The sequence below is a fragment of the Callorhinchus milii genome, unplaced genomic scaffold, assembly GCF_018977255.1.
Source record: "Callorhinchus milii isolate IMCB2004 unplaced genomic scaffold, IMCB_Cmil_1.0 Scaffold23, whole genome shotgun sequence".
Classification (NCBI taxonomy): domain Eukaryota; kingdom Metazoa; phylum Chordata; class Chondrichthyes; order Chimaeriformes; family Callorhinchidae; genus Callorhinchus; species Callorhinchus milii.
In genome coordinates, this window is record NW_024704764.1 from 10,502,825 (window position 1) to 10,521,823 (window position 18,999).

The 18,999-nt window shown below is 43.1% G+C and overlaps 2 protein-coding genes across 3 annotated transcripts in view; both read left to right on the forward strand.

Annotated features, from left to right (window-relative positions):
* Window positions 1–2,893: 2,893 nt before the first annotated feature.
* LOC103187709 (PAT complex subunit CCDC47) lies at window positions 2,894–17,046 on the forward strand. Of its 2 annotated transcripts, XM_007907330.2 has the most exons (14): window positions 2,894–3,019; window positions 4,143–4,236; window positions 6,123–6,397; window positions 6,791–6,895; window positions 7,655–7,829; window positions 9,342–9,463; window positions 10,148–10,213; window positions 10,790–10,891; window positions 11,404–11,514; window positions 12,734–12,819; window positions 13,759–13,817; window positions 15,516–15,625; window positions 15,771–15,938; window positions 16,378–17,046. In XM_007907330.2, exons 3-14 carry the CDS (start codon window positions 6,137–6,139, stop codon window positions 16,456–16,458), a joined length of 1,446 nt encoding a protein of 481 aa, XP_007905521.1. In that variant the 5' UTR covers window positions 2,894–3,019; window positions 4,143–4,236; window positions 6,123–6,136; the 3' UTR covers window positions 16,459–17,046. The 2 variants fall into 2 exon arrangements, with proteins under 2 accessions (XP_007905521.1, XP_042199403.1); XM_042343469.1 differs by lacking the exon at window positions 4,143–4,236.
* A 1,519-nt stretch (window positions 17,047–18,565) lies between these two features.
* The window catches only part of LOC121850666 (PAT complex subunit CCDC47-like), a 10,623-nt gene continuing 10,189 nt past the window's right edge, over window positions 18,566–18,999 (forward strand). Inside the window, 1 exon segment of the mRNA XM_042343467.1 lies at window positions 18,566–18,570. Coding sequence (XP_042199401.1) covers window positions 18,566–18,570 — 5 coding nt within the window.

Sequence of the window (18,999 nt, forward strand, 5' to 3'; positions counted from 1 at the left end):
GGCCAGGGGAAAGCAAGAGAGGGAGAGAACGAAGAAGGTAGATCCTTGGTGGATAGAAGAGGTCTGTCGTCTTGCAATCACTCTCTTGAAATAGTGACTTTAGTTGGTGAGATTAGCCCAAGTGACTTGTAATCTGTGTGGAGATGCAGCATTTTCTTTTACATCAAATACTTTCTACCTAAAAATAAATTGCAATGAGATTCTTGAAGGTGAATGTGTAAATACTTTGATGAAACGCCTGATATATTTGTTAAGACATTTTTGTAAGAAATCAAGGGGGTTCCACTACATTTCATAGATGATAAAATATACTTTGCAACATCTAATTTGTGTTCAAGGCTTACATTTCAGTTTCCACGGGGGAAGCAAGGGATCAACAAAATGCTTTTGGAAACTACTGCACGACAACTTCTGTTGAAACATTATGCCTTGATCCCAAAGAAACTAAACTGTGTCTTATCAAATATCTATTTAATGGTGTTCACAAAAGTTTTGAATTTGAGTATTGTTTTATCAGAAATAGAACCTTGCGTATCCCAGACTCCCAGGCTGGAGAAGGATCACCATAAGTTTGATACTTTGGTGTATATAATTTTATATTTACTTTATTTTAAGAATATATGCTTGTACAGTGCTATGTATTTGCACAATCATTTGGCACAACAGTGGTTCATTCAAATTTCAATATGTTCTCTTTGCCCTGTTGGCAGAGTGTACATGATTGTCTAGATTTAGATAATATAGTAATTGTCTGACTTCACTTTCCATTGGGGTGGGTATCTGCTGTTTGTATCCAATTCTCATCCACTGTTGAACTGCAGGCTTTTGTGCACTAAGAATGATGGTGCTTTTCACTGTTTGACTGGAAAGAGTTAACCTCTAAAGGAAAGAAAATCAAAATATTCACTCAAAATATTTTGACAGTAATTATTTACAGAAACTTTAGCAAAGCTGCAAAATGTAAGTAAATGTTTATTCTACATCAACACAACTTTTATAACTCATCTCATATACATTTATACAAGTGGTGGAACACAAGGAAACAACTGCAATCACTATATGTGAATGCAAGCCTGATCTGTGCTGATTTCAACAGTGCTACAATTGGACTCAGCATTCCTGCATAGGGAAAATGATTCCTACTTGATTGCTTATCAAAGGCCCTGCTAGAAAATGTTCATGGGGACAGTGAATGAGGATAGATTCTCTCTTTCCCCCTCCCAAATGCCCATGTCACATCCACTATCTGGAATCTCACACCAAAAAAAAAACTTCTTGAGTGATGCCCTGCTTTTGGGTTCAAAATAGAACTCTTGGTAACTCTTACCTGCAGCATAGACAGAAAATGATAATAAATCATTAGAAGTGAACATAGGTCTGTGACTGCTGAATGAAACTAAATGAGAGTTAACAAATTATGTTCTTTGGAGATTTTTAAGAAATGAAAGTTTTCCATTCATACTGCGGGATTTAGATTTTTAAGTTAAATGGGAGTTCAACATTTTTATAAAACAGTCAATGCCAGCCACTGGAAAAGGAATGGGCAGTACAGGATAAGTAGAAATCTCAATCCAAAGGTGTGCACTTTGCCAAGAAAATTTAATCTGATTCAGTGCTTTTGTTTTCTAGAATTGCAGCCTTCCAGACTGAGGCCATTTTATACTCTCCATGTGTCTGTTTGACTTTATTTTTCCAAATAGAACAAATATGTTATTGCATCTTATATATAAATATAAGAAAAACAGGAGCCACATTTCATGTGAAAAGTATATTGTAACTTTATACAGGAAATCATTGTACAATGAGATATTGTCTCAACCTCCGTTAGAATGTTTGAGCACCAAGTTGCCAATGGTGAACAAGGAGGTAGATGTGATGGTTGCAGCAGGAGCCCGATACCTGCCCAGAGAACACCATATTTAACATATTTGTAATTGTAACTCCATGCATGTTTGATCAATACTTGTTTATGAAATGCTTTCTTTACACTAATATGCACTACATACATGCTCTTGCAGCATTTTAAAATGACTGTAAAAATTCAACAGTATTCTGAATTGTTGTAATATAGTTTTTTTACTGTTTGCAATATTTTATACATGTTCATCAATGCTTGTATGTAGCACTACATACTTTTTAAAAACTTTTACAAATATAAAAGAAAAAATAATGAAATCCTACTTTGTCTCTAGTACATTGCATTATTCCTTAGGTGTTGGTTATTCCACTCATTTTATCTTAATTTTTTGTATTTGGTTATCCAGATGTCTTGCGCATACATAAGCCAATCACCTGGTTCGGTATCCAAATGACACTGATCTGGTGTCTCATCCAGGCTCAGTTGGTGGGAAACTCGTTTCTGAGTCACAAGGTTCTGGTTTGAAGTCATGTTGGGACTTGGATCTTAAATAATTTAGACCCAGTCGTCGCCAACCTTTTTCATTGGGACAACAAAATAAATGTTCTTGATTTCCCAGGTGGGGCAAGACCTTGGGCAAGTTTCCTTACTCCAGGCGCCTCTGTTTACCCAACATGAGGAGGAACCCGATCGGTGGTCGACTGGAGGATGGCTTTTTGGGAGGAATAATCCCTCCAATTGTTTTTTGACAATATTAATTTGGTCTCAATGTGTGGGGGACATCACTCGGGCAATCGGCTGCTGTGGTTTCACACAGAAAATATGTAGTCACTGCACTTAACAGAGGGCAGAGGGGGGCGGGGCTATGAAGTGGGAGGTCCTGGGGGCGGGGCCGTAGAGTGTGAGTCCTGGGGGCGGGGTCATAGAGTGGGAGGTCCTGGGGGCGGGGTCATTGAGTGGGAGGTCCTGGAGGCGGGGCCATAGAGTGGGAGGTCCTGGGGGCGGGGTCATGGAGTGGGAGGTCCTGGGGGCGGGGCCATGGAGTGGGAGAAGGCGTGGTCGCGGGTTCCGGTGGTGACCTACCGGGCGGTGCGTCATTTCCTGGATCGGCGTGAAGCGAGGCCGAGGCCGGGGCCTGGAGTTGGTGAAGGCTGAGCTGAGGTGAGGCTCCGCCTGTTATTGTGTGATCCACGTCTAACGTTTGTAATTGAGATGAGAATCAGACCATCCGCCCCTCGTGTCCGCGCCGCGGCCTCGGGCTGGAGCTGCCGGAGACCCCGCGGCCTCGGGCTGGAGCTGCCGGAGACCCCGCGGCCTCGGGCTGGAGCTGCCGGGAGCGGGTGTCAGTGTCAGAGGCCGATCGATCTCTGGCACCAAAAGTCTTTTTCGCTTTTTTCAGGATTTGTTTCATATAAAAATTGTCGATAATTATCGGTTTTTTAACAATTTAAATTCATGTCGATCTTCAAATCAGGAGAACCTGAAGCACCTCAGACAGCGACAAGAAGCTGAGCTGGAGGACCGGTCTCAAGATGGGCCTTGATGGTGGGAAGGGAGAGTATGAGGTGGACAGACTCCAGGATGGAATTCCAATGGGCAGAAAGCTCTCCACCAACAGGGCCTTTGGGGCAGGGGGACATGAAGCAGATGATGTATTAGGGTTCGGGGAGATTGCAGGAATAGGATGGGGTGAGGCCATTAAAGGGATTTGAATGTGAGGATGAAGATCTTGAATTGGTTCTGATGACGCATTGGTCTGAAGGTTGGGGTGGTGAGCTCATGGAGAGGACACAGGCTGCAGAGTTCTGGATGATCTGAAGTTTGTGTAGCGAGGAGCTGGGGATTCTTGCAAGTATGGCCTTGGAATAAGGTTTTGGCGGACGGGGAGGTAGTGGCAGAGAGGAGGGATATTGGGGAAATGTGGGAAACCCAAGCCAATGAGAGCCTAGATATAATGAATGTAGGGTTTATCCTGGGATGTTTAAATAATTTGAATGTCAGCACAAAAAGGTCATAATCAATTACAATTCTTATTAATCAGATGGTCAAATAATAGAAGAACATGGGACAATATCTAATATCTATTAGATAAAGCAGCGACCAGGTCAGATAAGAGGGTAGTGATTTCTGTGGGAAAGTTTGACAGTCTCAGTGTCCTTAAGACACTTGCAGAATGTTCCCATCAGCCACTCTTATCAGAGAACCTGCGTACACCCTGCACAAGCAATCAAGCCTCAAGCCTGTTCGCCAACCCACACACAACCTTTTAACTCTTTCGTTTCAGGATAACTCCTTACAGAATTGAAGGAGAGTTGGGGATTGAATCAAACATTGAGGTTCTGTGTCGTTTTTGTGAGGTGGAACAAACATTTGTGAAGGTCAGTGTGATCAGACCTGATGTGAAAAGATGTTTAGGGGAGCCAAGCAGGAAAGCCTCAGTCTTTTTGGATAGATGGATAACTTTCTTTTTAAAAAAACATTAACTTGCAGGGAAAGACAGTTATGTGGAACTGAATGGATTGCTCTTTCAAGACACCAGCACAGGCATGATGGGTTAATTGATATGCATGGAACATTTCAACAACAACAACAACAACAAGATTCCATTTATAGAGTGCCTTTCACGTCGGGAGGACGTCCCAAGGTGCTGTACAGTTGGGTCAGGACCCGAGCAAGGGGGAAATGGTCAGGTGAGGGGAGGGAAGGGAGGGAGCGAGGAGGGGGTAGAGAATCGAGAGGGGAGCCGAAGGCTCGATCAAAGAGAAAGGTCTTGAGACCGGCCTTGAAGAAGGAAAGGGTGGAAGCGGCGAAGGCACTGGGGGATAGAGTTCCAGAGCCTGGGGGCTGAGAGGCTGAAGGCCCGGCCACCAATGGTAGGGCGGTTGGGGTGGAGATGTGGAGCAGACCGGAGCCAGAGGAACGGAGGGTACGGGCAGGTAGGTAGGGGGATAGTAGGTCAGAGAGGTAGGAGGGAGCAAGGCCGTGAATGGCCTTGTAGGTGAGGATGAGGATCTTGAAATCGATCCTCTGGGGGATGGGGAGCCAGTGGAGGCGAGCGAGGACGAGGGTGGGAGTGATGTGGTCGCGGTGTCTGGTGCGGAACAGTACACGAGCTGCAGAGTTCTGAATGACCTGCAGTGTGGAGGGAGGGCCGGGAAGCGAGGAGAGAGTTCCCATAGTCCAGCCTTGAGGTGATAAAGGCGTGGACCAGAGTTTCAGCAGCGTGAGGGGTGAGGTAGTGCCGTTGTCTGGCGATATTCCGGAGGTGATGGAAGGCGGTGCCAGTTGTGGCGCGGATATGAGGGAGAAAGGACAGCTCAGGGTCGAACAGAACACCGAGGTTCCTGATGGCTTTGAGAGGTGGAGAGTTGAGCCTGGCCTGACCAAACAAAATAAAAGCTGACTTTTACAGAGGTGTAAAGCTGATCAAGAAGAAGAAAGCTTCTTAACTTTTTAATTAGTAGTCTGTGTTCAGTATCTTCTTGCTTTCAAACGGGATTGGCACTTGATTCATAAGTGAGTACGAGGTAAGTTAGGCCCTGTTATGTTGCTGACTCTGCATTCCATCTTTCTGACTCTAACTAGATGCTGAAGCTGGTGAAGAGAAGGGGCTGAGTGATCAGCAATTTTAAAGCAAGATCGCATTATGATTGCAGGTCTCCAGCGAAGATTAATTAAGCATACATTGATTGTTGTTGAAAAATGTTGTTGTCAAAAATGAGACACTTCAGTCAGGAAATAGATGGAATTGAAATGAATGAAGAGTATTACTGATATTTTGCAGAAACTGGTTAGAATCAGAGTATTTATAAGCAGAGACTGCTGCTTTGTGAAATGCAACATTACTCTTGAGGCAGGTTTGTATCTTTAGTTCTGTATCGTTGTCATTTAACTGGAAAACTTTTGAAATCCTAGTTTTTTTTAAATAATGCAGGGAACCCCCACCCCCCTCCATTTTGTCCTGTCTTACAGATGAAGCCTGATTTCCTATCATAGAGATATAGCTTGATAAGAGTAGTTTAGTGTACTTAGAGAGGAGACAAGGGTTGACGATGTGGAGGGTTCTTCAAAGAATGTGCCTTGTGTCATTTCAGCTTCCTGCTGGAAGGCGTCTGTAATGTACACAACTCTACCAATGTGTGAAATAGAGCAGACAGAAAATTGGGCACCATGTTGTAATACATCAGGCAATACTTGTATCAAAATCTTGGAAATTGCAGTTGAACCATTAGATTTCTAAAATTTGTCTCTTTGTTAATTACAGGCTGTGACAGCATCATGCGCTCCCTATATCTTCTGTTCGTCGTTGTGCTCAGCTGCGGACTTGTAGTCAGCAAGTTTGATGACTTCGATGATACCGATGACATTACTGAGTATGACGACAATGATTTTGCAGAATTTGAAGATGTGAATGAGGATGTGCCTCAGGAGACTCCACAGAAAATTACAACCGTGCAAGATGATGAGGAAGAGGCGACGGTAGAAGTGGAGGACCAGGATGAAAACCAAGAAGATTTTGAAGATCCAGATGCACCTGCAGTAAGTGCGACGTAATAATTAATAATCCTTACATTTGGTAATAATTAATAATCCTTACATTTGGTAATAATGTGACAATTTGCTTGAATGGGTGCTGCCCATTCAGTCCGAATGTTAATCCGGGACACTACGCTGCTGGAAGGGCGCAGTTTAAATGTTGTTGTCGTCGTAATCTGCCACAGTAGAAACAAAAAATCTTCCGCGGTTTCAGTTTCAAAGTGTCTTTAATTGCTGGACTGTGTAAAAGGTTACAAGTATTACAGGTGTGGAGAATGGAAATGCCTTTCTGGCGCAGTATGAGGTGCAATTCTATGTTGAGACATTTTATTGCTCTGTGGAAAGAGCTTTATAATTCAACCAACAATTATTCATAAATACTTTTTCCTAATAAAGGATGGCGATGCAGAGAATGAACTGTTTGACGATGAAGAATTTGAAGGTTATGAAGAGGTAGATAGGCCATCAAGCAGAAGCAAAGACCCGATTAAGATAGTTAACGTAAGTGTCTTGTCTATTTGTTCTCGCCTCAAACCACTAACTTGTCTTGGACTTTAGGTCCACATATCGAGCACCCACTTGACCTTCACCCTAAATGAAATTCTTTTATGTGTGAACCTGGATAGTTAATGTTAGCATGCTATCAGCGCTGAAACATTCCAGTACTCACTCCAAGTATATATACATACACTCGTTGGATAGACGCTATATAAACCGGGATGCTACCCAGTGTGAAGGGCGCAATATCAATGCAAGTTGTTGTTATCACCTTTGGTCTGACAGACTGTTTATTTCAAGTCAAAATTCACTCATTTTTACAAAAAAAGGTTGTTTTTAAAAGGTAGAACTCTTTGTGCCTATTTGCACGTGGATTATCTCTTATATTAAAAATCTGAATGTATATGTTATTATGGCAGAACTCCCTCCGTTGTCTTTGTTTCATGCTGAAAACAAGCGGAACATATTCCTTGAGCATATTCAAGACTGAGATAGATATATTTCTTATTGCAAAAGGATTAAGGGATATGGGGATAAGGCAGGGTCAGGTTATTAGCTGGAGTTAGATTAGAAGATCAGCCATGATTGAATGGCGGGGCAGGCTCGAAGGGCCGAATGGCCTACTGCTCCTACCTGTGATGTTATGTTAAGCGGAGTGTCGACACACTGAGATAGTGATGAGGAGGAGGAGCTTGTGTCCCTGGACATTTTTTGCAATTTCTCTAAATTTCTAACAACTGCTGTCATTGGCCCGTGGTTCAGGTCCCACATCATCTCCAGAACAGCTGGGAGAGCTACTACATGGAGATTCTGATGGTCACTGGGCTCCTTGCTTACATCATGAATTACATCATCGGCAAAAACAAAAACAACCGGCTGGCTGCAGCGTGGTTCAGTTCCCATAAGCAACTGCTTGAGAGTAACTTTGCACTTGTCGGTGAGTATTGAGAGGCATCTGTAACAAGTTGTTGTGATTGTAATTGAAGAAAGAATTTGCATTTGCAAAATCTACAACAACAAACACCACAAGCAACTTCACAGACAATTATTGTCAAATATAGTGACTTTTTGTAGGCAAATCCAGCAGTTATTTAGCACCAAGAAAATCACACAAACAGCTATGAGACAAATGTGGAGTCCTGTAGCTCAGTGGTTAGAGCTCTTGCCTCACAAGCGAGAGACCTGGGTTTGATTCCTGGCAGGGTGAAACCTTGGGCAAGTTTCCTTACTCCACATGTCTGATAATAATCCCTCAAGAAAAAAATGATAAAATTGGTCATTTCAATCCACGACTGTTTGTAGGACGCTGCTCTGCGCAATTGGCTGCCACGTTTTGCCCACAAATATACGGTCAATTCACTTTACAGTATATTCTGTCAAACGCTTTGAGACGTCTTGAAGACGTGAAAAGCGCTATATCAAATGCAAGAATTATTATTATTATTAAATGAGCAGTTAATCTGGAAGATTGCTGGTCGGGATACTCTGAGAAACTTCCTTCTTTGTCTGAATACAACAACAACAAGATTACATTTGTATAGCACCTTTCATGTCGGGAGGATGTCCCAAGGCGCTGGACAGATTACAGCATTTCAGAGACAAGATCATTAATGTACACCTGAATAAAAGGCAGATGGAAGGTCGGTTTTAATGTTTCATCCAAAGGATGCAGTGCATAACTGATAATACTGCGCTGGTTGTTGAGCTAGATTATGAGCCAGGTTTAGACGTGGGTGAGTTCATGAACTGATCCAGAGTTGTGAGTACTCGCAACTGAGTCAATTTGATACCTGATGCTGTTGAAATTGCATAGTAAAAGTGCAAATGGAAACTAAATATAGTGGAAGCCGCTGTAAGCAATTTAAGCAATTCTAGTGTCACATCCAGCTTTGTGCAAGAAACGCAAAGCAAATAAGTGACAAAGGTAACCTGATGACCTGCAAGCCCACCTTTTTAGTGCAAAACAACTGGCCGTGGAAAACAAATGGACTAACTGACTGCTCTCGTGGAAGGGGAACAGGTTCCAAGAGTGTAACTACATTTTTACATAATGTAACCACATTATAAGTGAATTTGTGCTGTAGTGCAGATCGTTTTAAGCAAAGTGCTGGTATTTTCACTTTTAATTATCATACCGAAACAATAATAATCATTGAATTTGATTCAGCAACTTCACCAGTTGCTCAGAGTGGGATTGCCCAGTAATTTTCCTGACACCAGAGTTCACTTCCAAAGCTTTGTGTTTCCCACCAGCACTGGTACCATTCCTGCCCTTCACCTTCATATGATGTTGTTGAGACTTACATATTTTCAATGTAGCTCTCACATAAACCCAGTCTTTTGTATATTTGGTTATTTGGCAAAATGCTCTTCTAGTCGCATCGTTTTTTTTCTTGTAATGTCGCAATTTTGTTAATAACTGCGGCATTAAATATATGCCTATTTGCAGGAGATGACGGGATGAATAAAGAGCCCATCAGTACTGGGAAGCTAAACCAGGAAAACGAACACATTTATAACCTGTGGTGCTCAGGGCGTCTGTGCTGTGAGGGAATGTTGATTCAGCTGAAGGTATTGGGAAAGTGATATTCAAAGTCAATGCTCCATTTTCTCAGTTCAATTTTTTGATGCTACAAGTTAACAGTGACATTGCTGAGCTCCATTGATGTTCCAGTGAGTAAAGTCAAGTCATACAGATCAAAAGTTCAGAATTTAATTTTAGTTTGTGATGAGTTAACTGATCTCAGCCGAGATAGAAGTTGAGATCATACAATGGTCATGTTACCTGTGCTACAAATGGCCAGCGATTCTGGGCTTGTCTCTTATCTGTTGACCCCAGGTAGAAAGTGCATATGTGTACAAGTTAGATGAAGGTGGAATTAGACTCATAATTTAGCAGCAAAGTACCAGAATCATCCCGGTAGCCTCTGAATCTTGCATTTTCAAAAGTGCCAAGAACTGCACATAATATGGCTTATTCTATGAGTAATTCAAGGTTAATATGACTTATTTTAATTGCAATAAAATACTCAAAAGATGCAATGTAGTATTTAGTTGCTTTGACAGCAGGACTATTGCTGATAATTGAGAATACTTCAGTTTGATACTGCACGAACAGTGTTAACATTGTTAATCAGTACAAAATGGGGGAGAATAAAACTAATTTGTCTGTGACAACTTTCTCCAATGATTATTTAAATCACATCTCAGTCACCAGCTAAACCCAAAAAACAAATCCTTTTTTCTTTATTTTAGTTTTTGAAACGTCAAGATCTGTTGAATGTCCTCGCACGCATGATGAGGCCAGCCAGTGACCAGGTGGTACGTACGTGTATATATATGTCTATATATATATATATATATATTTGGGGGTTTATTGAGTATTGTTCTCTCCTGGAGAAGCTCACTTGTTCTGGGTAGTATTCCACAAGTGGTCATGCGTTTCCCAAATGATGTCCATAAGTTCCTAAATAGTGGGAAAGATCCAGACCCTTTGTTCCAGACAAATCCCTAATTTAAAATCAGCCACCCAGCTATCACATGTTCTCACTCCTCTGCTATCACTATTTGTCTGACCCTAAGGATGAGGAGTGAGACAGCTAAAACTAAAACTGAGGCAAATAAGATGTAGAATTGGACTGTAAGTAATTAGGCAGGAATAGGCTATACTGAGTGTAAACAGTATTGTATACTGAGAATAAGCAATTGTTGTGGTTTGTTACCTAAATAAACTATAGCCAACCAGGTCCCAGCGCTCCAGGACAGTACCCTGCATGAAGGGCACTATATAAATGCAAATTGTTGTTGACCATCAAAATGCAATAGCATACATACATTCAGGCTTCTGACGGGTACGATGTCTCCCAAGAAAACAAAACACTTTGGTTTAATTTTCAGCAAATCAAAGTCACAATGAATGAAGAAGACATGGATACCTATGTATTTGCCATTGGTTCACGGAAAGCCATGGGGAGGATGCAGAAGGAGATGCAGGATTTGGTACGTACCAATGGGGTTTCAAGGCGACAGCTCAAGTCTGGAATGCAAATGAAGTGTGTAGTGTGTGTGTGTGTGTGTGTGTCTGTGTGAGAGCAACAAGCATTTTGTAGAAAACAAATCAAATTGTCTTGCGCTAAAATGGCTTTCGTATCATTAGGTTGCCAATGTTGTTGCTTCCTGTTTTATGCATGTGCAGCTCACAGGAAGTGATATCAGCAATGCCCTCAAGATCCAGCAGACAGTCATTTTATTTAGTTCGGAACCAGCTGGCAATAAGGGAGCAATCTGCCCTGCTTCATGACCATGCAATGAAATTGGCTATTGTACCTCATTCTCGAATGTTTTGAATTCTGACCACCTCATTATTGGGTCAACTTTAGAGGCTTTTACAGTGAGCAAAGAAGGTTATTACGTAATATTCTGGTTCTACCTATTTTTGGAAGTCTGCAAATTGCTGGAATGTGTGTGATAATCTTCCTGAGTTACATAAAGGTATATTGTTAAACTTCCAGAGTGAATTCTGCAGCGATAAGCCAAAGTCAGGGTCTAAATTCGGAATTCCGGATTCACTTGCTATCCTGTCCGAAATGGGAGAAGTCACAGAGGGAATCCTGGATAACAGAGTAAGTAACCTGAATTAGAAAATGAGCTGAAGTATATGAAAGTTAGGTCTTATTTCTTTAGTAGACCACTAACTTGTAGGGAATTGTGATAAGGAAATTAGTTGATAATGTTTTGGAAAGAATTTGATTGTTGACAATGGTTTCAGATTCAAATAATCGTTTCCTTTATTACACAAATTATCAAGTTAATGGTTATACATGTTCGAATAAACAGTATCAACGTTTCTGGATAAAGTAGTAACCAACCATCAGGAGAAATGTGCAGTGACCTGTCCCTGGGAGAAAGGCAGCAGATTCAATGGATTCACTTCTCATTTGTTTCTGCCTGAACCAGTTCATTCTATACAAACGCTGAACTATCTGTATTTATACCTAACTGGTTACTGTGTGTGAAGCCCAGACCAATGAAATAGCGAATATATCATTTATGTCTAAAGCTCATTGGCCTAATGCTGTAGGCCATGTTCCCACCGCAAGATGTTTCCCGGTTAATAAACCATAGTTCAGTTATCAGAGGCTAGAATACATTCTTCGTGAACAATCATTCCTCACAAAGTTTTTATCTCACTCACAGACATCACATGTCTTCAGTGCTTTCCCACACAGTTAGCATTTTATCTCCTTACAAACGTTTTGGGTTTCTCAGTCATCTATAATGTTTGTTCAGTAAATACGATTGAGATTTACATACAAAACCAATGCAACATTTTTAATTGGATGATTAAGCAAATCAGAACTCTGCTGGTGCCTGAGCTCCTCTAGAACTACAACGCACTGGTAAGATGGCTTAGTTCAGGGAGATCCAACCACAGCGCCGGCCAGTCCAGGGAATGATTTGTGTCCCGCGAACCAGGTCCAACTATGGCTTTCTCCGGATTTCAGAGGGATATTTAGAATTATTCCTTCACGGGAAGGAATAATGGGTTTCTACAAAGCTTTGGTGTGACTTGGAATTTCAGTTCTGGTGCCTCCATTGGTGATGGTCTTTCCACCATTAATTATTTTCTCAGAGAAACTGTGTTAATCCTTAGGATCTCTCTTCCCAACCCAGTTAAGGATTGTAGCTCACATCAAACTCATCATTTGTAAAACACACTTTCTCACGTTTCAAACGACTTTGTTTTCAATTTAGTGGGAGTAGATTTTAATGATGTAGATGAAAATGCTGAAGGTACTCCTTCTATACAGAGTTCAAGCATGTTTTTTTCTTTGTTTCCAGATGGTGCATTTCCTCTCGTCTCATGATGATAAAATTGAGTCCATTCACTTTTCGGATCAGTTCTCTGGGCCTAAAATAATGCAAGAGTAGGTATCCACTAGCTCACCATTACCAAACAGATTGATTTCAAAATCCTCACACTTGTCTTCAAATCCCTTCCTGCCCTGGCACCTCCCTAACTCTCCGACCTGCTTACTCCCCAACCCACTCCCTGCTGCCTCCGCTCAACTGACTCTGGCCTCCCCTCCTTGTCCATTGTGCCCTCTGTTCCACCATCAGTGGCGGTGCTGTCAACTACTACGCCCAAAAACTCCCCAATGGGAGGAAAGTTACTGTCCTGCTGTTGTTGTTGTCCTTTGCTTGTTTGCTCACATGTTTACTAAGAGGACAATTGGAAACTTCCAGGCTTTTGTAATGATGAGAGTCATTTGCCATGGTGACTCTTCACACTGTAGGAAGATATTGCACACAGCGTAGTTTTGGGAAATGGATGTGAAGCCCACTACATCTAGTCACTGTCTATGCTGCATCATATTCAAATCTCTGTCTTCTACAATGGGGTCCCAAACTGTACCTAATACTTAATGCTTTTGTCCTTTGTTTTCAGTGCCTCGGTTTATAAAACCCTGGGTCTATCTACCAAACTGCTTTCCCATAATTCTTTGTTCTTCTAATTCCTGTAGAATTTGTTTGTAAAATACATCTTTTTCTCAAAGTATATGATGTACATTAGTGTTCAAACATGAAAGGCATTGTCATATCTTCTCACATCCCTAGCCTGTCTATATTTAGCTTTGAATTTTTTTTTCGTATTTGCCAGGAGAATAGTTGGGCTAATTTAGGAGAAGGAAATTGGTCGTTATCCAAATATTTCTGCTGGAAAGTGTATGTGCTTGGCTCAGCTGCGATTTTCTCATCTTTCCTCTCCCCCTCTCCACAACTGAGTGGGATGGGAGAAAAATTGATGGAAATAAGATGGTGTGCCTACCTCTTCAATTCAATGATTATTGTTTGTTTTTGTTTAGAGAGGGCCAGCCCCTCAAGCTGCCTGATACTAAAAAGACACTACTGTTTACATTTAACGGTAAGTCCAGGTTTGTATTTATTTTCTCCCATCATGAGAAATCACTTGTTAATTTGATATATAATGGATAGAAATTTGACAGAATGACTAAATGACAAAAAATGACAAGGGCTAAATGGATGCTTTCAGCCTGGAGTGGTAAACAGTGGTCATTGATCAAACCTCACTCGCTTTGTATCTCTCCCTTTACTCAATCTGTGTGTCTCTCTCATATATATATATATTTATATATAATCTGAACTCTTTAAATTATATGGAGCACAATAAGTAGGCAAAACTATATAAAATGTTAATGGGATCATAGGTTTTATAAATTAGAACATAGAATTCAAAAACAAAGAAGCAATGTTCAACAACAATAACAAATTGCATTTATATTGCGGTTTCCACGTTGGGAGGACATCTCAAAGCGCTGGACAGTTAAGGATTTGCACTCAAGCTGGGGGTTGGAGGCAATGGGGTGGGGGAAGATGACTAAATGCATGGTTGTAAAGGAAGATCTTGAGACAACAACAACAACACAACTTGCACTTATATAGCACCTTCCATGCAGGGTAGTGTTTCAGAGCGCTTAACAGTTGCGGAGCCTGACTCTGATACGGGGGGAGGGCGAGGTTGCCGCAAGCCACGTCGAAGAGGAAAGTTTTCAGGCGGGACTTGAAAGAAGGGGGAGAGGAAGCAAGGCGGAGGGATTGAGGGAGAGTGATCCAGAGTTTTGATGCGTAGTGACTGAAAGCACAACCTCTAATGGTGGGGTGGAGAGTGCGAGGGATGAGCAGGAGTCAGTCGCGGAGATGCATGGGCCTTGAAGTAGGCAAAGGAGGGGACAAGGTGGAGAGCCTTGTCGACATTCAATTGGAGATGGTAGTTCCAGAGGTTGGGGGCAAAAAGGCTGGAGGTCCTACTGCTGATGGAGCAGGTTGGTTCTCACCGAGGAGGGAGCAGACAGATTGGTAATGTTTTAGTAAATCACAGAGGTAGGGAGGAGCAAGACCGTGGAATGCTTTAAAAGGACTCAATCCTTTGGGGGATGGGGAACCAGGGAAGCTGGGTGAGGATGGGGGCGATCGGCTCACAGAGCTGAGTGTGGGAGAGGACACAAGCTACAAAGTTCTGAATAATCTGCAGCTTGTGGAGTGAAGAGTTGGGAAGTCTGGAGAGCAGGGGAGTTATAGTCAAGCCTAGACATAAAGAGCATGAATGCTAGGAGCCTGAGGGGAGAAGTAGTGGTGGAGGCGGGCAACGTTGCTGAGGTGGGAGAAGGCAGAACTGGTCCAAGCACAGATGTGGGATTTAAAACCCAGTTGAGGGTTGAAAAAGACATCAGGGTTCTGTATTGGCTCAGTAAGGTGGAGAGAATATCCGTGATGCTGTCAGCATCTGAGGTGAGGGGACACTGATGGAAACTAAGCAGGAAGGTCTTGGTCTTGTCGACATTAAACTGGCAAAAATTGGCTCTCCAGGACTTGATGTCCGACAAGCAATCTGTCAGGACAGCAGCAGTTTGGAGTTGAGTGTGTAAACAGAGTACAGAGTAATTTGTAAATTTCCACATTGAATCAGTAAATAGAGGGCATTACGTTTGGGGTCATGCTCAAAACAATAAAGGAAAATATTAGTATCGTTTGTGCACAGTTAGTACGAGATTTTTTCCATTAATGTTTCTTCAGCTAAACTCTTAAAGGTCTCTTTATGTAGTTCCTGGTCTGGGCAACACTTCTCCAAAGGACATGGAATCCTTGCTGCCACTGATGAACATGGTTGTTTACAGCATTGACAAGGCAAAGAAGTACCGGTTGAACCGTGAGGTAAGAACACATAGAGTAAGAGAAAAACTTCCTGGTGTTTGTCCTCTTGCTCTACTATCTTGGTGCATCGTAAAGTATTATTCTGGGCCAAATGACTTCCTGTGAAATTTCTGATTCATAGCATTAATTTTTCCACTTTTCCCAGGGTAAGATGAAGGCTGATAAGAATCGCGCTCGTGTGGAGGAAAATTTCCTGAAGATGACTCATGCCCAACGGCAGGAAGCCGCACAAACACGGAGAGAGGAGAAAAAGCGTGCAGAGAAAGAAAGGATCATGAATGAGGAGGATCCAGATAAACAACGCAGGCTCGAGGTACAGAATAAAAATCTGCCAGAGCAGCAGTTACCAGAGTTGCAAAAGAAAAATTTCAGGAAAGTACCAGGAAGTTTTCCTTTATGCAGAGGTTAATTTACAACTCTTAAACAAGTTGCTAGGGAAGGTAGTAAATACACTGCTATGCACAAATCGGCTGTTGAAGTGCCCACAAATCACAGTTGTTACACTTTCCTTCCAATGTGAAAATTAACTACTGCAGTCTTCTTTGTCAGCATGATGATACATGCAGAAACCTATTTCTACGCTAAAAGAGAAACCAAACCACTACTTGATGTGGCTGAGACTTTGTTAAAAGCTAATAAATTTGCAGAATATTGATCTTACACACTGCTCTAATATTTAATATAAGATTTCTGAACTGCTGTGGATTTCGGTTTCTTTCTCATCTGGTCTAATTATCACCTCTCCCTTCCAGGAAGCTGTTCTACGCCGTGAACAAAAGAAGCTGGAGAAGCGACAGATGAAGATGAAACAGATCAAAGTGAAAGCGATGTAGAGTACCAAATAAGGGATGATGTTACCCTTGCATCAATCACCTCATTGTTCAATTGTTCAATTTTAATGAGAAACTCAGGGCACTAAGTAATTGATTAGCAATTTATGCAAAAAATTGTTACACTTCACAAGCTCTAATAACAGTCTTTGGTATTTTGGATTTTGATCCCTCGCCCAATGCAACTTTTAGTCATTAGCCTCCTAGCCTCTGTGAGGTAAGTCTTAATTCTGCATGGAATGCAAGACCTATTTTGTGGTGATCCACATTAGGCCAGATTGAAACTAAAATATAGTTCCATTGTCTTAAGATCATCCCCATACTGTAAGTTTACTTAAACTGGCTGGAAATTGAAACTTTTTCAAATGAAATTATGTTTGTACAGAGATTTGGGCAGATGCCAAACAGCTGAGTGTTGGAATAGAGCAATGACCTAATGCCACTGTATAGAGTGGGTGCCATAAGGGAAACCCCCGTTTGTTTCATTCTCTACCTTTTAGATGAATATGAATGAATGGAAATGTGTATTGGAGCCGTGCACTTTCACTTATTTTTACTTTATATAATGATTAAATTGCTAATCCAATACTCTTCCTGATTGGCTGAAATCGTTTGTGCAGCAAGTGTCCACACAGCACTGGAACGAGCACCTGCTACACAACCAGCACCACCTGCGGTTCTGCGGACGTATTACAGCCACTGACATCCACACAGTGGCAACTGCAGTCCTGCGGGCACATGCGCTGACGTCCCCACGTATAACAACAACAAACTGACATTTATAGAGCGCCTTTCACGTTGGGAGGATGTCCCAAAGAGCTGAACAGTCAGATGTCGGGGCCAGAGTTTGGGGGAAGGGTGGTGTAGGGGTGAGGGAAGGCAGAGAGGTGGGAGGGAGATCAAATGTACGATCGAAGAGAAGGGTCTTGAGACCGGCCTTGAAGGAGGCAAGAGAGGAAGCAAGGCGAAGGGACCGTGGGATGCAGTTCCAGAGTGTGGGGGCAGAGGTTGAAAGCCCGGCCATTGATGGTAAGGCGGGTCGGGCGGGAGACATGGAGCAGGCCGGAGCCCGCTGGACGGAGGGAGCGGGCAGGTTGGTAGGGAGCTAGCAGGTCAGAGAGGTAGGAGGGGCAAAGCCATGGATGGCATTGAAAGTGAGGACGAGGATCTTGAACTTGATCCTCTAGGGGATGGGGAGCCAGTGGGGTCGGGCGAGGGATGGGGTCACGGAGCCCGGTGCGTGGGAGCACACGAACTGCAGAGTTTGGGATGATCTGTAGCTTGTGAAGGGAAGAGTTGGGAAGCCGATGAGGAGGGAGTTCCCGTAATTGAGCCTTGATGTGAGGAATGCGTGGGTGAGGGTTTGGGCAGCCTGAGGGGTGAGGCAGTGGCGGAGTCTGGAAATGTTGCGGAGGTGGTGGTAGGCAGTACCAGTCATGGTGCAGATGTGGGGGAGAAATGACAGCTCAACAGGACACCAAGGTTCCTGACTGGCTCAGTGAGGTTGAGTGTGCAGCCGTGGAGGCTGATGCTGCCAGCGCCTGAAGCGCGGAGGCGCTGGCGCGAGCCAGTCAGCAGAGCCTCGGTCTTGCTGACCTTGAGTTGGAGAAAGTTGGCCCTCATCCAGGACTTGATGTCGGACAGGCAGTCGGTCAGGACGCCAGTAATCTTGGAGTTCAGGGTGGAGGCAGAGAGGTAGAGTTGGGTGTCATCCGCACACAGGTGGAAATTTAGGGTTAGGGTTAGTGGTTAGGGGTTAAGGTTAGGTTGTAGGGTGCTGGGTTAGCGTTAGGTTTCTTACATTTCAGGGGTGATTCGGGGTTGCAGGGGCTGGCTCGGGCTTGCTGGGGCTGGCTCGGGCTTGCTGGGGCGGGCTCGCCGGGCCTGGCTCGGGCTCGCCGGGCCTGGCTCGGGCTCGCCGGGCCTGGCTCGGGCTCGCCGGGCCTGGCTCGGGCTCGCCGGGCCTGGCTCGGGCTCGCCGGGGCTGGCTCCAGGGGCTCCAAGAGGTCCAAGAGCTCCAGGGGCTGTTTGCTGTTTTGTTGCCAACTTACTATCAATTCTGCTATTTCCCCCTGACTCCACATGCTCTGACCTTATTCATAAGTCTATCATGTGGTACCTTATCAAACACCTTTTGGAAATCTAAATATATTACATGTACCACATTTCCCTTGCCTACTCTTTCTGTTACCCTCCTTGAAAGATGGTTAGTCAGTGAGGTTAGTCAAGCATGACCTTCCTGTTTGAAACCCGTGCTGACTATTCTTTATTATGTTTTTCCGTTTCTAGATGTTTTTCTATTATCTCCTTCAGTAAGGATTCCATTATCTTTCCTACCCCCAATGTTAAGCTGACAGGTCTGTAATAAATGACCAATTTATTATTGTTTTGGGTTTTGAAGGGATTATATTAGGCTCTGTGTGGGAGTAAGGAAATTGCCCGAGGTTTCACCCTCTGCCTGGAATTGCACAGGTCTCTCACTTGCAAAGTGAATGCTCTAACACGAGAGCTACAGGACTTTCTCCTCTCTATCACACTTTCTTT